The following is a 17,324-nucleotide window of genomic DNA, read 5'->3' as shown; positions in this document are numbered from 1 at the left end:
AAATGGAGACATGTATGGTATTTTGTGCAAGAGGTCTGTCGCTTGAAGGAGACCATCCACGATCGTCTATATAGACTTGATCTCCGAAGGTTGAAAATTGTTGCATGAAGTGAAAATAAATAGGAGCTTTATGGAAACGAAGCATGTAGCATGGAAAACCCTAACACTTCTCCTTAGAACCACCCAGCTTTCATGATTGAAACACTGATATTTTTTTTTTACATATTTATCAACTTAAAATTTTTCATTGACATATTTTTTATTTTTTAATGTGATGTGTATAACATTGATTATAAAGGTTAAAAAAAAGTGTTCTAAGTAAATACTAAGTTTTTATATGTTTATCGTTTAAATTTATTAATTATATCATTATTATTTACATTTATTTTTCTATCATATGTATATTAAAAAAACATATTATAAATTTTTGTTTTTGGAAAAAAATGTTTATAATTTTATTAATAAAAGGAAAATTATACAAGGAAAAAATTGAATTAAATTAATTTATTATTTCTGTTAATTAATTAATTTTTTTTTTTTTTTTTATCAATTTCTAATTTAGTAGAAATTATGTTTTATTATTATGTTGATAAGTATGTTTATTTCAGAATAGGCCTTTCAGAATTTTAATTTAAATATCAATACTTATTAGGTGGATGATATAGATTTAACCTTCATGGAATATGTTAGAATATTCATTCACAAATCAAGGATTAATTTTTATCTCTAAGTTAGTTATGATCCTCTAATAAATTGATCTCAAATTAAATAATTAAAGAAAATTTGATATCAACACTTGTCATATTGAACATGTGGTATTGATAAACCATGATATTATAACAAAAACTATTTACAAGTTAGAAAATTTCATGGTAGACTGGGGTGAATCTTCATGTTACAATATTGTTTAACTCATATTTTAGTTATTTTTATAAATAATAATAATCAAAGTTTAAAATAAAGTTATAATTCAGTTATTTTTTTATGGATTTTTAATTTTAATTTTAATTTATTTATTTTTTAATCTCATATTGTCAAATGTATTCGTGGGGTAATTTTTTTACGCATATCAACATTTATGAATCATTTTATTTAATTTATTTTTTCATCTAACATTTCATTTTATATACCACTACAACATCTCCCCCATACTTAAAAAGTTATGAAGCATCTCAAGGAAAAATATATAATGTTAGCGATTAACTCTACAGAGTATACATACCAAAAGAAAAAGAAAAAACCCATATATACATACATAAGTAAAGAATCATTCAAAATGCACTTGCATGTTTAGAAAATTACATTAATGCATCAATATAAATTAAATGGCTCATGATAAGCATGCACTTCCTTCATCATACATCTCTCTTATTAAAATTTTAAAAATCATTAAAAATATATAGTTAAAAAAATATGTAAGATTCTTAACCATGGAGATTTATCCTCAACTTTATAGTGAAGATTATTAATATGTAAATAGATATTGTTACAACACCATAGATCAATATCATGGATTATCAATACCACATGCCTAAAAAATCCACTATCACTCATTGTCTATAACATAACCTCATATTACTATATTTTTTAATTAATAAATTTAATTTAAAATATAAATAAGAATAAAACATAAACGGTTTCAAAATAAATCATAAATCCCAATCTTTTATTTATAAATAAATACAATTATTTAGAAAAATTTAAATGCTGTTATTCATCTCAATCACATTGATAATTAAAAATTTTGAAAGTCCTTTTCCAAAATAAACGACCCTACCAAAATAAAAAGAACACACCTATCATCATTAAAGAAAAAATGCCCTGCTTTCTATGGGAACTGAGAAGAGACAGCCAGCTATTCAGATTTTAGACAATTAAGCATGTCAACAACTACGTTCATGGGCGGCCTGAGATTGGGAGCAGATCGACTACAAAGTGCGGCAATCTCCATTATCTTCACTATTTCATCCTTCACGTTTTTATAATCACTGTTACTTCTCAAATCCTTGTCAATTATTTCATCAATCCTCCCTTCCTGCGCCATCTTCGCAGCCCATGCAGTGATATGCACAAATTCTTCTTCGCCGTCTTCTACCGCTGAAGGCTTTCCGCTTACCATCTCAAATAATACCACTCCGAAGCTATACACGTCTTGCTTCGTTGATGCTTTCACTCCATACCCACATTCTGCACAAAACATTAATCTTCGGAGTTTATGACTATTCGCGTGAAATGGAATATGATTTACTAACATAATAATAACAATAATTCGTGGATTCATTCAGCTTTGTAAACAGAAAACAAATGGAGATTTAGTACCGGGCGCAATGTAGCCCAGAGTCCCTCCGAAAAGAGAACTTGATTCAGAATCCACTGATGGGTTTTTCAGTAGCCTGGCAAGTCCAAAATCTGCGATGTGTGCTACATATTCATCATCCAGCAATATGTTGGCAGACTTTATGTCGCAGTGAATTATTGGAGGTTCGCAGTCGTGGTGTAGATATTTGAGTCCCTCTGCCACGCCCACTGCAATGTTGTACCGAGTCCCCCAGTCCAGCCTCTGATTAGGACGTTTCGATGCTCCGCCCAGATATTCCCACAACGATCCATTGACCATGTAGTCACACAAAAGAACTATTACCTCATTCGTTCCATCATGCTCTGTTATCAGGTCCCGATGACGCAGGATGTTCCTGTGACGGGCGTGCTTCAAGGATTCGATCTCGTGCCTCAGACTGCGATATCCATTATCGTCTACCTTTAAGCACTTGGCCGCGAGGATTTTGTCTCGTCCTGGAATAACGACCTTGTACACCATCCCGGATGTGCCAGAGCCGATGACGTAATCATCGCTGAAGTTCTCAGTAGCTTCTGCTATATCTCTGTATTTGATTATACCTCGCCCATCTGCCAAATTAATACCCACTGTAGCATCTTCATTGTTCTGTCGCTCCTTCCTCGACCTTGATATTTTTATCATGTACATCAGCGCAAGGCTGAAAATGATTATGGTCGCAAAACAGGCGATGGTAATCGCCGCCACTGCCACCGAGCCTATTCTTTTCTTATTACGTGCAACTTCTGCATCGGAACAATTCTTGGTTGTCGGAGGTCCACAGAGACCTGGATTTCCCTCAAATGCATTCTGCGGACCTTGTAAAAATTTCCTCAATGAAGGAATGCTCCCTGTAAAAGAGTTGAAAGAGAAATTGAAATGATCCAGGCTCATCATGTCTAGGAAAGACTGAGGAATCTGACCGGAGAGCTGGTTATGGGAGACGTCCAAGGATTCAAGTAACGTCAAGCTTCCAATCTGAGGAGGAAGAGATCCTGAAAGATTGTTCCAGCTTAGATCTAACCCATATCTGAGAGTGTCTGCTAGCATTGCCAACTCCAAAGGAATGGTCATGCTCAGTTTATTTCTAGCCAGGTATAGCTCGCCTAATCGTCCGCAATTCCCCAATGAACCGGGGATCCTTCCTGTCAGTGCGTTTACGCTCAAATTTAATTTCTCCAGCATCTGAAGGTGACCAACTGCTGCCGGTATGCTGCCTTCCAACGAGTTTGCGCTGAGATTTAAAACCTCTAAATTAATTAAATTTCCTATTTCTGGAGGAATCGTTCCAGTGAGATTATTGCAGCTCAGATCGAGTTTTCCCAGTTTTCTCAAGTCTCCTATTTCAGCAGGAATGACGCCGCAGAGATTATTGTCCACGAGCAGAAGATTAGTAAGGTTCTCCATCTGTCCTACGGAAGAGGGTATACTTCCATGGATTTTGTTATGAGAAATCTCAAAGTAATTCAAGTTGGAGAGCTTAGAGATGTTACTCGGTATGAAGCCCGTGAAGAGGTTGTTCTGCAGGCGGACGCGTTGTAGTGAGACGCAGTCTTGTAGAAGGCCGGTGATGTTCCCCTCCAGTCGATTGTCGGAGATGGCAAGCTGGGTCAACGACCTACCGCTGCACAACCCCGAAGGAATGGATCCATTCAGTCCGCAGGAAAATGATTCCAGGTACTCCAGGTTGCTGAAGCTGCCAAGCCCAGAAGGCAGCGGACCTTCGAAGTTGTTATCGTAGAGAAACAACGCTGTCAGATTGGGAAGACGGCCGATTCCTTGAGGCAAAGTGTCTTCAAACTTATTCTCTGATAAATCTAGCTGCTGCAGGCTTGTAAGATTAGAAAAAGAAGAGGGGATCGAGCCGGACATGTTATTGGAAGCAAAGGACAAGTGTGTCAAAATCTTCAGCCAGCCCATTTCATTTGGTATAGTCCCACTCAGATTATTGGTAGATGCATCGAACTGCTCCAACTTCTGCAGTGTACTGAAAAATCCCGCAGGAATTGAGCCTGTAAGATGGTTCTGATAAACAAATAGATGTCTCAGATTTTGCAACCGAGCTATCTCCTTTGGTATCGTACCATGTAACAAGTTCTTGTAAACAGAAACGATTTCAAGGCTGCTGCAGTTGCCGATAGAACGAGGGATAGTACCCGTCAAATTGTTGCCGAACAGGGACAACGTAACAAGATTTTTCAAATTCCCAATTTCCCAAGGAATTCTTCCTCGCAATCCTGATTCTTTCAAGATCAAAATCCGCAGTTTACTGCAATTGCCTATTTCAGGTGGTACAGAGCCACTGAAGTAGTTGGACTCTGCTCTAATGGTATCGAGATTGGCAAGCCTTCCCAGAGACGATGGAATGACACCACTGAGTTTATTTGTATTTAACGACAGAGTAGTCAGGCTTACGAGATTACCCAGTTGAGATGGAATAACACCAGAAATATCATTGGTACTGATATTCAGAACGGTAAGAAGGCTGCAGTTCCCGATATCCGGAGGGATGGAGCCTGTGAAGGAATTGTTAGCGAGATTGAGTTGACGAAGCTGAGAGCAGTTGGCTATTTGGCCAGGAATAGCACCCGACAAGCTATTGCTCGAAAGATCGAGCTTCTGCAGGGCAGGCATCTTTCCTATTGCACTGGAAAGACGTCCAGACAGACCTCTATTTGGTAGGGAAATTGAAATAATCCTCCTTACATGGGTGCTGCACTGCACACCTTCCCACTTACATGGATCCACATCGGAGGAGCTGTCGTTTGTCCAGCTTGAAAGAACATTCTTTGGAACCACAAAGGATGACTTGATTTGTAAAAGGGCGTCTCCATCTGCCGACAGAGCGTTAACGCAGCAAATGAGTGCAGGTAAGCTGCCAAAATACTGGAAAATATTGAAAACTAGAAATGCTATGAGACACATAAAATTATATCCTTGCATTTTCATCCTACTCTGCTGCATGGGTCATGAAACTGGAACAGGAGGACGAATTGGGTTACTGAGTATTAAGTGAAACTGGAAGTAAAACCAGAAGAGGACGACGAATCGGGTTACAGGGTATTAGGTAATATACTGGCCAGCGCAGTAGTATTTCATACCATTGAATAGATATACGTGTCGTCTTTGACCCGAAATCTTTTACTACTATTCAAAGGCAGAGTAGGTATGAACTTTTGCGATAATTTTGGAACTCGTTAGATACGGTGTTTGACCCGAAAACAACTTTGACTCTATCTCTCATGCCTTTCACACATAACATGTGTGAGAAAGTAGATGTTACGAGTATAATGCATAATTTATTTTTTCCAATTTGGTGGTAAAAATGTGTTTTTGATAGTGTAAATCGATACAATATTTTAAAAAATCTCTAAAATTTTTATTTTTTTATAACATTATAAAAATCTTAAATCTTCACCAATTTAATAAAAATTCTGATGAAAATCTAAATTTCCATAATTTTCTAAACAAATTTAAACTACATTAGGCTACTTCTTATATTAAATTAGTTTTTTTTTTTAAATATTTTTTTAAAATTTCTTTTTAAATATCAAAATCGTTGTTTCAACAATTAAAAAGCTAAATGATACCATTTATTAATTTTAAGTTTAGGATAAGGTAGAAGATAAAAAATTTATGAAATATTTTTAAATATTTAAAATAAGTATTATTACATCGATGTTAATGTTATTAAAATAATAAGAAATGAGTTTTACAGATAAAGTTTCACAACATTTGGCAACAGGGAACAAGGCCATATAGCTAGCGTTCTTTACCACTTAGTTTAATTATTGAAATTTGAAATGTATGAACTAATTGCCACATTTCAACAAATGTTGCATTCTAGATACTCTTGCTTGGTTTAATTATAATTAAATTAGAGTAAAAAAATGAAGACATATATGAATGGAGGAACAAAGTAGAAAACATATATGAATGGAGGAACAAAGTCGACTTTATACATTATAACATCGAGGTTTAATTTGATTGACATTTTTGTTAAATATGCTTTTGCACATAATATTTAAAATACCCCTTTTCCCGATAGCAAATATTTTGCAAAATATATTTAGAATACCTTTAGAGCTTCACAAATCTCACTCGACAAAAAATTGTTTTCTCATAATTTTATGATTTACTATGAAAATGTTTAATGTAAATGTATTAAAATTTAAAAACTTATAATAAATGTATTGAAATTTTAGAATTTTATAAATTTAATGCATAATTAATAAATGAAAAGAATAACCAAATCATTTTTTTTAACCTATTAAATATAAAATGATGACCAACTAAACACGCTGAGAAATTTTGCTCTGATATTCCCCTCAATTCATACATTACTTTGGAAGATGCATATGTTACATATTTCACTGTTTCATAAAGCGTAAAATGGAGTTGGAATATAATAACATACAACCTGGGTTTAGTTGAAAGTAGAAATTTCAAATGTCAACATGTTGATGATTCTGAAAGCGTAGAAGGGAAGAGACCAATGGAACAGGCAAACAATCGGCAACTTCTAGCTGCTGAAGTCATCATATGCAGGAGAAGTTATATTGAAGCATATTTTAAAGACATTTTGAGTTTTTGTTTTTTTGCGCAATCTGCAATCAACAAGGACTTTCCCTTTGTGTGCACAATCAACAAGGATTTTCGGTTGTGTGCACAATCTGCGAGAAGAAAAGGCAATGAGATGTGACAAATCACATTGAATTGCAAATCTATCAACTCCAATCGTCGAACTATGTTTATAGAATAAGGTTTCAACCCAATTAACCAATCAAAAAAAAAAAAAAAAATAATAATAAAAAAATAAATTAATTTTTTCTATAATGTTAACATTATAACATGGGGTTTAATTTATGGTCAACGCTTGAAATAATTGGATGTCAACGCTTTCTGAATGCATATATTCACTGCCTGCCACCTGAGGGATAATAAATCCTACCTTTAGCAAAAGATGTCATTTTTATTACCAAAGTTGGGAAGTTTTTAAATTGGAAAATACTTTTATACCTCTTTAATTCACAATTATTTATTTATAACTATAATAAACTTTTATATCAAAATTATGTTAAAATATTAAATATTAAAAGAAATTTATACTAGGCTTACTTTGCCTAACTAAGATAAACTATAAGGAGATATCAAAATATAAATCTATCCCTAATTCACATATAGAATTGTATATATTAAAATTGTAAGAAGATATACAAATATAAATCCATCCGTAATTCACATATAAAATTGTATATTTCTATTATTATTTAACTTATACTTATCATTAAAATAAAATTTATTTTATATGAAAATGCATTATTTAAATTTATATTGCTAAATTATGAATATTCATTTTATCAAACAGACATAGTATCACACACACTAAAGAAATTAACTTTAAAAAATTATGAAAAATTTAAGGCACTACTAAAAATTGGTTATATTAAATTGACAAGCAACATGTACACCAAAGAAATTAACTTGAAGAAATTATAAAAAATTTAAAACATTATTGGAAATTGGTTATATTAAGTTGAAATTTTTTTATGTAAGAATGATGAAAATATTATATCAAGTAAAAGAGAAAAATTTATGTCCTAGTATTTTGTTTTAACTAAAAACAATTAAAAAAATACCTAATAAGGCCCATGCATATATACTTTTTTTTTTTGCTGAATTAAGCGTCAGACCTTCTATTCAAAATAATAATACGACCATATTACAAAATGTACAAAAGAGAAGTGGGCAACCTATACCCTAGGAAACTGAGCCTAAGGCCCACTCACCGGGCCCAAGGCCCGCAAAAATATTGCAACGCGACCACAAAAGATAATCAGAAGCCCTAACCGTTCGATCTATCCTCAGAGATCAAACGTTCATTAACAATATTGGGCCGTTAACAAGCACCCCCTTTAACTCTTGAATCAAACCCGATGAGCCTATAGAGACCGCTCCATAAAAATTTCGAGTCCGTTTTGGCTAATAACCCTCGCACATGTAATCCGCCTGAAATCCACCAGATGCATGTGATTCCCGCCCGTCTGCATAACTTGCTTGCTATTTAACATTGCTTTTAGACCCGAAGCCTGATAAAGCTACTGTTAAAGTCGATTTCGAGTCCGATTGGCTTGATAACCATCTTGCTATTTGCAACGCGGATTTGATATGATTGCTTCTATTTTTCCTACCTGCTCGTACTTCAACCAATCTCCCTACATAGCCAATGAAAAGGCTTTCTATAACATGATTCAAATTCATGTAAATACTTGTGTTGTTCATTGACACCCGCCCAAGAACCTTGGGATTGTAGGATTCTGGGTACCTATTCCATCTAAGGAAAGGCCATTCTTTTTGTTTCTATTCCTGAACTGTTGTTTCATGTGGATTAACATTCAACTATTTCCAGAAGACTACAACTTGCTAGTATCTCCTGCTCTGATAAAGATCCCTGTCCGCATTCGCCTGTCTAAGACACTCTTCCCTCAATCTACCCTGGGGGATCTCTCTCCATTTATATTTATTGTTGCTTTTAGCATAGAGTACGCCTTCATTAGCTAAGATGTCCACTAATTTGTTGGTTGTTTGGCACACATGAGTGAAACTCAAGGTTCTCATGTTCTGCAAGTGGGATTGAATCCTTTGATAGACTTGTAGAAGCCTCCAATGTCTCGAAACATTTTCTGGAGCTGAGCCATAGCAAATTCTCTTGACCGAATTGATAATCAATTCGAAATCGGCTTCAATTATAATGTTATGAAGATTTGAGTCCCTCAGGATTTCTAAGCATTGCTCTAGGGCCATAAGCTCTGCCATATTGTTTGTGGCTTTCCCCAAATTATGATGAAAGATGATTTTTATACAACCCTTTTCATCCCTAATCACTCCTCCCTAACCAGCCATGCCCAAGTTTCCTTTTGAGGCCCCATCAATATTACATTTCAGAAATCCTTGAGGGGTGGGGGGGGGGGAGGGTTACCAGAAATCCTTATCAGCAATGATATGATTTTCATTTTTGTTTTTTCCCTTTGGGTGAGCCCATGCATACCCAACTGCATTATTATCTACACATTAGTTTATTTCGGTTGGTTCTCAAGGGGGTTTTTAATGAGAGTTCCTACCGTCTCATTGAGTTGTCTTAAAATATGTTCCATGATGCACTGGGAAGAAACTTTCCTGTTTTTGAATATCCTGTTGTTGTGTTCTTTCCAGACATCCCAAATTAGAAGGCTTGGAGTTAAAGCCCAAGCTTTGTTGACTATTTCATTATCAGAGAAATTTTTCCTCCACTTCTTTAAGGTACTGGTAATACTCCGCATGTCTTTGTTTGTTTGTTTGAATATTGAGTCAATCCAATTCCACAATGTGGATGTAAATGGACAGAGGTTTAGAAGGTGATCCATAGTTTCTTCTTGAGCTTCACATAGCTGGCATTTAGATGGACCACCTACCCCTCTTTTCCTTAGGTTTTCCCAGGTTAGAATTTTTTTATGTTGTATTAACCACATGAACAGTTGGATTGTCATCCATCTTTGATTCTGCTAGGTCCTTCCATACCCAATCAGGGTTTGGAAAGTCAAGTCCAATGACTATGCACTTAGCCTTTTTGAGGTTAAATTTTCCTTCATTGTTATTGCCCCATCTCTGCTGGTCTGAATCTACTGATGTTAGTATCTTTCTCTATTCCAGGATAGCTGTTAGAGCTTCTGCCTGTGCCTTCAAGGGGGAGCCATCACTGTATTTCAAGTTCTTCCATATCCTCCATTTCCCCTCACTTTTTTCCTGGTCCCATAATTCATTTACTCTGAGTAACCTTTTGTTATCAGTATCGTTCTTGAGATTTGCAAATTCTTCTCTTAACAATTTGGGTTCCTCTTGCCACTTATCCTCCCAAAACCATGCAAGATTACCATCTCTAATTTCCCAGAAACTTCGTTTCTGAACAATGTCCCTATTCTCCTAGGTTTTGTTCCAAATGTGGGAGCCTTTGATGATCCTAGATATTCTAATGTGATCCCTGTATTGCCAATTGTTTGCATATTTTTGTTTCCAAATTTGGGCCCAAGGGGAAGCTGAATCTTTTAGCCATCTACACCAAAGTTTTGCCCCAAAAATTTGTTTAGCACTTCAGGATCATCCAGTCCCAAACCTCCATGTGACTTAGGTTTACAGATCTTTTCCCGGGCTACGAAAGCCCATTTTTTTTCTCTTCCCCTTTGCCCCAAAGAAAATATCTTTGGATATTTCTGCATAGTTGCATGACTCCTTTAGGAGCTGGAAGGAATGAAAACATAAAGATGGGGACCGTTTGTAAGACAGCTTTTGTGAGTACAAGTCATCCTGCTAGGTTCAAAGACCTACTTGTCCATTTCTTTATTTTTTCCTATAGCTTATTAATCACAGTCTCCCAAACCATCTTGCTCAAAGCATTGTCAGTTAGCGGTACTCCCAGGTATTTGGAGGGTAGCTTATCTCTTTGAAAGCCTAGAATTCTAGATATATTTCTCTGAATAGCAATGTCAGTATTGAAAAAGAAAATCTTTTTTTTGGTAAGGCTTACCTCTGTGCCCGCAGCCATTGCAAAGTCTTTCAGGATTTGTTTGTAGGCTAGAGCTTCCCTGACCATAGGTGTTCCTTGTAGCATAGTATCATCCACAAATTGTTGATGGGTCAAAGCATCTCCGTTTATGGTGAGTTTGAGACCCTGGATTTTACCTTCTACTTTGGTAGACTTGATAGCTTTGCCTAGCCCTTACATCATGAGAAAAAAGAGAAAGGGTGAGAGAGGATCTCCTTGTCTGAGACCTCTCGTCGGATTAAAGGGCTTGGATGGTGAACCATTTACCAAGATTGAAAAACTAGAGGTAGTTACAAGGGCCATCACCCATCTTACCCAGTTATGGTCAAATCCTTGTGCTATAAGAACTCTCCTTATATAAGCCCAACTTATCTTATCATAAGCCTTTTCTAGGTCAAGTTGCATAATCATTCCCGCCTGCCTATTATTTATAAGTGAGTGAACCACCTCGTGTGCTTGAATGATATTGTTTAGAATTTGTTTGCTTTCCACAAACCCAGTTTGTTCCTCAGATACGAGGGTTGGGAGAAGGGGTTTAAGCCTATTGGCAATAATTTTGGAAATTATTTTATACACCACATTGCATAATGCTATTGATCTAAATCTGTCTGGTGTCATAGCATTATCCTGTTTTGGAATTAAGGATATGAAAGAGGTATTGAGTGCCTTCAAAACAGTTTCTATTTTTCCTCGAGTCCTCCACCACATCGAGGATATCCTGCTTGATTATTTTCCAACATGCTTTAAAGAAGTCAACATTAAAACCATCTGAACCTGGTGCCTTCCCATTTTGCATTTCTTTGATGACTTCGCTGACCTCCTCTTCATTCACAGACCTATTTAGATTGTTATTGTCTTATCGTGTCACGAGCTTAGGAATGTGCCTTGTAAAGTCACTGATGAATTGCGATCTGTCTAAGATAGGTTCCTCTGCTATTCCTTGGAAATGTTTAACCAACTCAGCTTCTATTTCTTTGTGGGTATCGAGTTGATTCCCTTGAGAACCTTTGATTTTTGAGATCCCATTATGAGACCTGTGATCCATGGTAGATTTGTGAAAAAACCTTGTGTTCCTTTCTCCTTGTTTTAACCACTGTACCCTTGATTTTTGTTTCCAGAATATCTCCTCTTGTTTGCAGAATTCTTCCCATTCCTGTTGATGGTAGTCAACTTGTTCCTTTCTTTCCCTGTTGAAGCCATCTGTAATGAGGATTTGGTTAATTTCATGTAGCTTTCATTCTGCCACTTTTTTTGCTTCAAAATTTTTGCCAAACTCATTCTTATTCCAATCTTTAAGCTTGATTTTGATATGTTTCAATCTTTTATGAAGGAGGAACATTTTAGTGCCCTGATCTTACATATCCACTATCCACCATTTTTCAATATTGCTGATAAAGTCCGAATGGGTGAGCCAAATGTTTTCAAACCTAAAAGGTCTGTTTTTTGGAGTTCCTATAAAGGACGCTTCAAGTTGAACAGGCCAATGATTCGAGCCACCAAAAGGGAGTATCATTGCTGACAAGTCAAGGCGTGTTAGGATAAGGTCCTTCGAGATAATAAATCTGTCTAGTTTTGAGGCCACCTGAGACTCTCCTCCCCTTTTGTTATTCCAGGTAAAGATGCCAATACTTGTCTCTGTGTCTACTAGCCTCATATTTTTTGTAAAATTATGAAATGCTATGGAGTCTCTGCCTAGTGATCTGGTTCCAACTTTTTTTTCTAACAGTGACCTAATCATATTGAAGTCCCCTCCCAAAATCCAGGGGATACCCGAATGTCTATCTCTTAGATCCTCCAGTGAAGTAAGAATTCTTAGTTTGTCTTCAGGCTTTTGTGGACCATAAACATTTGTGATTAAATAAACTTCCTTGCCCCCCAAAGGTGTAGTAACCACTGATAAGTAGTTCCTAGATGCTTCCGCATCTAGGATTCCTATTTTCTGAGGGTTCCATAGTGTGAGAATTCCTCCTGTTGTTTTGTCTGCTTTGACTTCTAGATATTCATATTTATTCAACCATTTGCTGTGAATTTCTCTTATTTTTTCTACTGAATATTTTGTTTCCTAGATAAAAATCATATATGGTTTTCCTTATTTCATTCTATTGTTAAGATTCCTTTGATTCCTTTTACTCCTTAGACCCCTAATATTCCATGTTACGAGCTTCATTAAGAAAGATTTGTAAATGAGTAATTGGTTAGGTCTTTCATCTTACCTGAATCGATCATGAGTTTTCCACACTCTATTAGCAGCTCGTTCTGTTTTTTCCTACCTCTTTTCTTGCCTGCGTTCCTAGGAGCTAGTCCTGTTGCTGCCTTCATTGTTTTCACCCCTTCGTTGTCCTGACTATCATGGTTTCTTTTGACTCCCAAACCTTTTGCCTGAGTTCTCCATAGGAACAACTATTGCACTCTATTGAACTCCTCTTGTGGTAGTGAATCCATTCCTTTGGTGGTTCCCTTCTCTAGGAACTTTTCGATATCTAGATGCTCCCTATCAAGAATATCCTACAGTTCATGATATTTTGTTCCCACCTCGCTCGGGGTCATCTCTTGGTCCCTATCAAGTTCCATTGTTTTTAGCATATCCTCCTTTTGTTGATTGTTCTCATTTGTGTCCTCCATACTCTCTTCCTTTTCCTTCTCCACAGGGCTTACCTCCAGAGTATGAATTGCGTTATCATGCTCCTCTTCTTCTTCTAGTACCTTGTACCTATTTTGACTTGGCTACTTTTCCTCATTTATTTTCTTTTGGTAATTTCTCCCTCCTTTACCTTTGTTTCCCACTTTGCTAAAGCTTTCAGTTTCTTTCCCCGAGGTAGCTTTAGTTCTACTTTCCATTTTGTTTAAGGGGCAATCCCTGAATAGATGCCCATGTTCATGGCACTTGCGGCATCTGAAAGGCACATGCTCATAGTCCACCACTTGTACCCATTCTTCATCAAAATCTTCCAAAAAAACTTCATCCGGTAGAGCTCGAGAGAGGTCCATCTCTACGCAAATCTGGGCAAAGGAGGTATACTTTCCCCACCTAGTGGCCCCCGATATTTTAACAAAGTGCCCTAGTTTATTTCCTATTGCTTTTAATGATTCTGGCTGCCAATAATCCAGTGGTAAGGAGTAGAGCCTTACCCAAACCGGGAGCGAAGTGAATGTCTCGTGCTCCAGGACAAAATTCATTACTCGAGACCGCATATAGAGGCCTGCAGCAACATATAAGTAGGGCCCTCCTTCAAACACCCTGTCTTTATCCTCAATGTTCGTAAAAACAACAGTGAAGAAACCCTTTGATCCATGGTGCAAATCTATATCCCCCTTAGGTTTCCAATGATTATTTATCCATGCCTATAAAGCCTTCTCCGTTGGCCATAACCCCATGAATTTACAAATGATTGGGTAAGTCGCCATGTGTTCCCTATTCACCTGTAGTGTTGGATCACTTAACACCACTTTGGGTGTGAAAGTTGCCATAGGCTTACACGAACCAGTTCGATTTCTGGTATCCACATTCTGATTTTCTCCTTCTATTATTTTTTCTTTTCTAACTTCTTCCTGCATATTTTCCTGCCCCTGTGTACCTCTGTTGTCATGTTTCCCTCCTCCTAAAATTCCGATTTCAGCCTCCAGAGGTTTCTTGAATCGATTTGAGACTGCCTGACTGTAGGAGGGAGTGGAACTCCCCCCCTCTCACCTCTCCATGGTGCCCAATGCTTAACTTCTGTTGCCAACCCTAGCTCTACTCCTGATCGAAATTCCCCCTTCTCTAAACCTCATCCAAGATCAGGCCCATGTATATATACAACTGTGCATTATTTTTATTTAATTTTATGGTTTTATTAAAAAGATCTATCCAAGTTTTTGTGTTTGATAATGTGAGATATGGTTCTTATCGGTTGACACTAAGTCGTGTGTGAATTGATTGAAGGTATTTACGATAGAACCTATGGATCCATGCAGGGGTCTTATCAAATTTTTATTATTATTAATATTAAAATAAAATAATATTAAATATAAAACAAGTACATAAATAAAAATATTTTATAAATAATGGAGGATACACTATAATAATTATAATACACATGCCATGTCATTAGAGTTCAAATTGATATAATGAGAGTTGTACAAATTGTACACATGTCATTTTTTCAATTTTTTTTCAAATTTATATTTCTTAAATTATTTTTTCATGGGACAATTAAAAAATAAAGCCCATAAAAATTATCTATTCAATACTTTACACCAATGAGAAAATGGAATTTTTGAATTTAAAAAATAATTTTAATTTTGCAAAAAATCAATTTAATATGATATTTTTTTTAGAAACTTTATAAAACTTTGAAATATTTTTGTAAAACGAAAGTCAATGCATTTTTTAGTGTAAAATGATTACAAACTATTTATGTTGATGGTACATGGTAATTAATATATAATGTTATTTTTCAAATTATTTATATTTATTCTACATAGTAATTAGTTATATAGTATATAGTAATTAATGATAGAGTACACAAGAGTCAATTCTTGCCATCATTACACAATAAGAGGGGAGACATTTCAACCAATCATATTTGAGATAAATATAAATAAATTTTATTAAAATAATAAATTTAATTTCACAATGTTAAACTTTAGATAGATTTTAAATTTTATTAGTCAAAGAAAAACTAATAGCAAGTCAATGAAAAACTGAATACATTATATCCTGCCAGCGGCAGGTATAATAAGTTAAAACAGTGAGAAATTGATGATATAGAAAAATAAAAGAAGAAAATCACAATTCTCTACTCAAGTTAAATTTTAAGTTTGGTGTGGTCGATACGCTCTATTTTGTACAAGTTCATATCCAAAACATAATTGTTATCTCGAACAAAATCATTAATGTATTTTTCTATGGTATAGAGGATTACTATGCATTATCTCGCTCTATTTTGTAGAAGTTCATATCCAAAACATAATTGTTATCTCGAACAAAATCATTAATGTATTTTTGTATGGTATAGAGGATTACTATGCATTATCTTTATTATGAGCTTGACCAACCTAATACAAAATCAAGTGCATGTTTCAAAAGAGTTACATTTAAATATTTATTATTTTATTTTTTGGTTTTTTTAAATATTTATTGTAATAAATTTGATACCATGAACTACACACTTAGTGTTTGAAAGTCCAACAAATGTTTCAAAATAATAATAAAATTTCATATACGACATTATAATTATTTCATGACCTATAATAAAAATACATATAGCATTATCGATGTAATAAACTAAATATGAATCAACATGTTTGAGACTATTAGAAAGATGAAATATGTGAGCAAGAAGAAAGAGAGGTGATGTCATTTCCTTGGGTCTATTATTTGCATTTTAAAGTTTCATTGAGTCACACATTCATGACTATTAATCTTCGTATTAAGTTTTCAATGTCGGGTGATGTCATTTCCTTGCATCTATCATTTGCATTAAAAAGTTTCATTGAGTCGCACATTCATGACTATTAATCTTCGTATTAAGTTTCCAATGTCATGTTACTATTTACATGCATAATCCATGACTAATTCTTTTAGTATTTTTCAAAACTAAGAGTGTCCAAGAAAAGACAATAAAGGAAATGAGATTATGGCAGGTATAAGGTTTGAATACACTAGTATGGAAATTAAATGTGATGCCAATTATCATATCCATACAAGTTGAAAATAAACATAATACATGGATTTAAGTGTTAATAATTGAGCACAAGCGAGACAAAACAAAAACTAGTAGAAAATGCTTCATGCCATATTCAACTCATTGTATTGATTTGAGGATCTGAATTTATAGTACATTAATTACATCATTTGATATCTCATTAGAAACTCAATAGTGTATCATTAAAACAACTCATCAAAGATAAGGTTTACAACTCATATCTATATATGGTCTTCATCTTTGTGATTATCTAGGGACTCATGGTATAACATTCCCCCCCTCAATCACAAGTCCGAATAATTTTACCAATAACTTTGTCATCTTCAATCTAAAATTGTTGAACTACGCTTTAATAAAGATATCACAAAAAAAATTCCAGTATCTGAATATCTTAAAGTGAGCAACTGTTATGTCTAAACATTCTCAATTAATAACTGAAATGATTATTGATTGTTTGTTGAGGATACCAGTTGCTATGCTAGAATTCCCAAATGATGATTTAATTTTAATCAACTGATTATAATTCAAATCTTGACATTAATATCTAATATTCCCCCCCATTAGGTGCAAGGCAATAACTTTCATTCTTGTAAGGATAGAAGCTGGAGATTTCGATTCTCTATGTTTATTGGTTTTGTTAGTTGACCACTAGCCATCTTCTCTTCAGTTGGTGGTTTTTCCTATTTACTAATAACCATGTTCACTTCATTTGGTGGTTTTTGTT

General features: G+C 35.0%; 1 protein-coding gene across 1 annotated transcript; it reads right to left on the bottom strand.

Annotated features, from left to right (window-relative positions):
- Nucleotides 1-1,781: 1,781 nt before the first annotated feature.
- On the bottom strand, nucleotides 1,782-5,288 carry LOC149247772 (uncharacterized). The gene is made up of 2 exons (XM_089455930.1): nucleotides 2,320-5,288; nucleotides 1,782-2,187 (listed from the first exon to the last, which is right to left on the bottom strand). Exons 1-2 carry the CDS (start codon nucleotides 5,282-5,284, stop codon nucleotides 1,856-1,858), a joined length of 3,297 nt encoding a protein of 1,098 aa, XP_089312056.1. The 5' UTR covers nucleotides 5,285-5,288; the 3' UTR covers nucleotides 1,782-1,855.
- Between the last annotated feature and the right edge of the window lie 12,036 nt (nucleotides 5,289-17,324).

This window comes from Pinus tabuliformis, chromosome 7 (genome assembly GCF_031772625.1).
Source record: "Pinus tabuliformis cultivar Carrire ecotype Pingquan chromosome 7, CPIR1, whole genome shotgun sequence".
Classification (NCBI taxonomy): Eukaryota; Viridiplantae; Streptophyta; class Pinopsida; order Pinales; family Pinaceae; genus Pinus; species Pinus tabuliformis.
Note: the sequence above shows the minus strand (reverse complement) of the source record. Positions and strands in the feature narration are given on the sequence as shown.

What these genes read in the sequence shown, in the direction of transcription:
- LOC149247772 (XM_089455930.1), bottom strand. Translation starts at nt 5,284, where the DNA reads ATGAAAATGCAAGGATATAATTTTATGTGTCTCATAGCATTTCTAGTT. An exon ending in TCTGGGCTACATTGCGCCCG is followed by an intron (nt 2,188 to 2,319) that starts GTACTAAATCTC and finishes TGTTTTGTGCAG; the next exon opens with AATGTGGGTATGGAGTGAAA.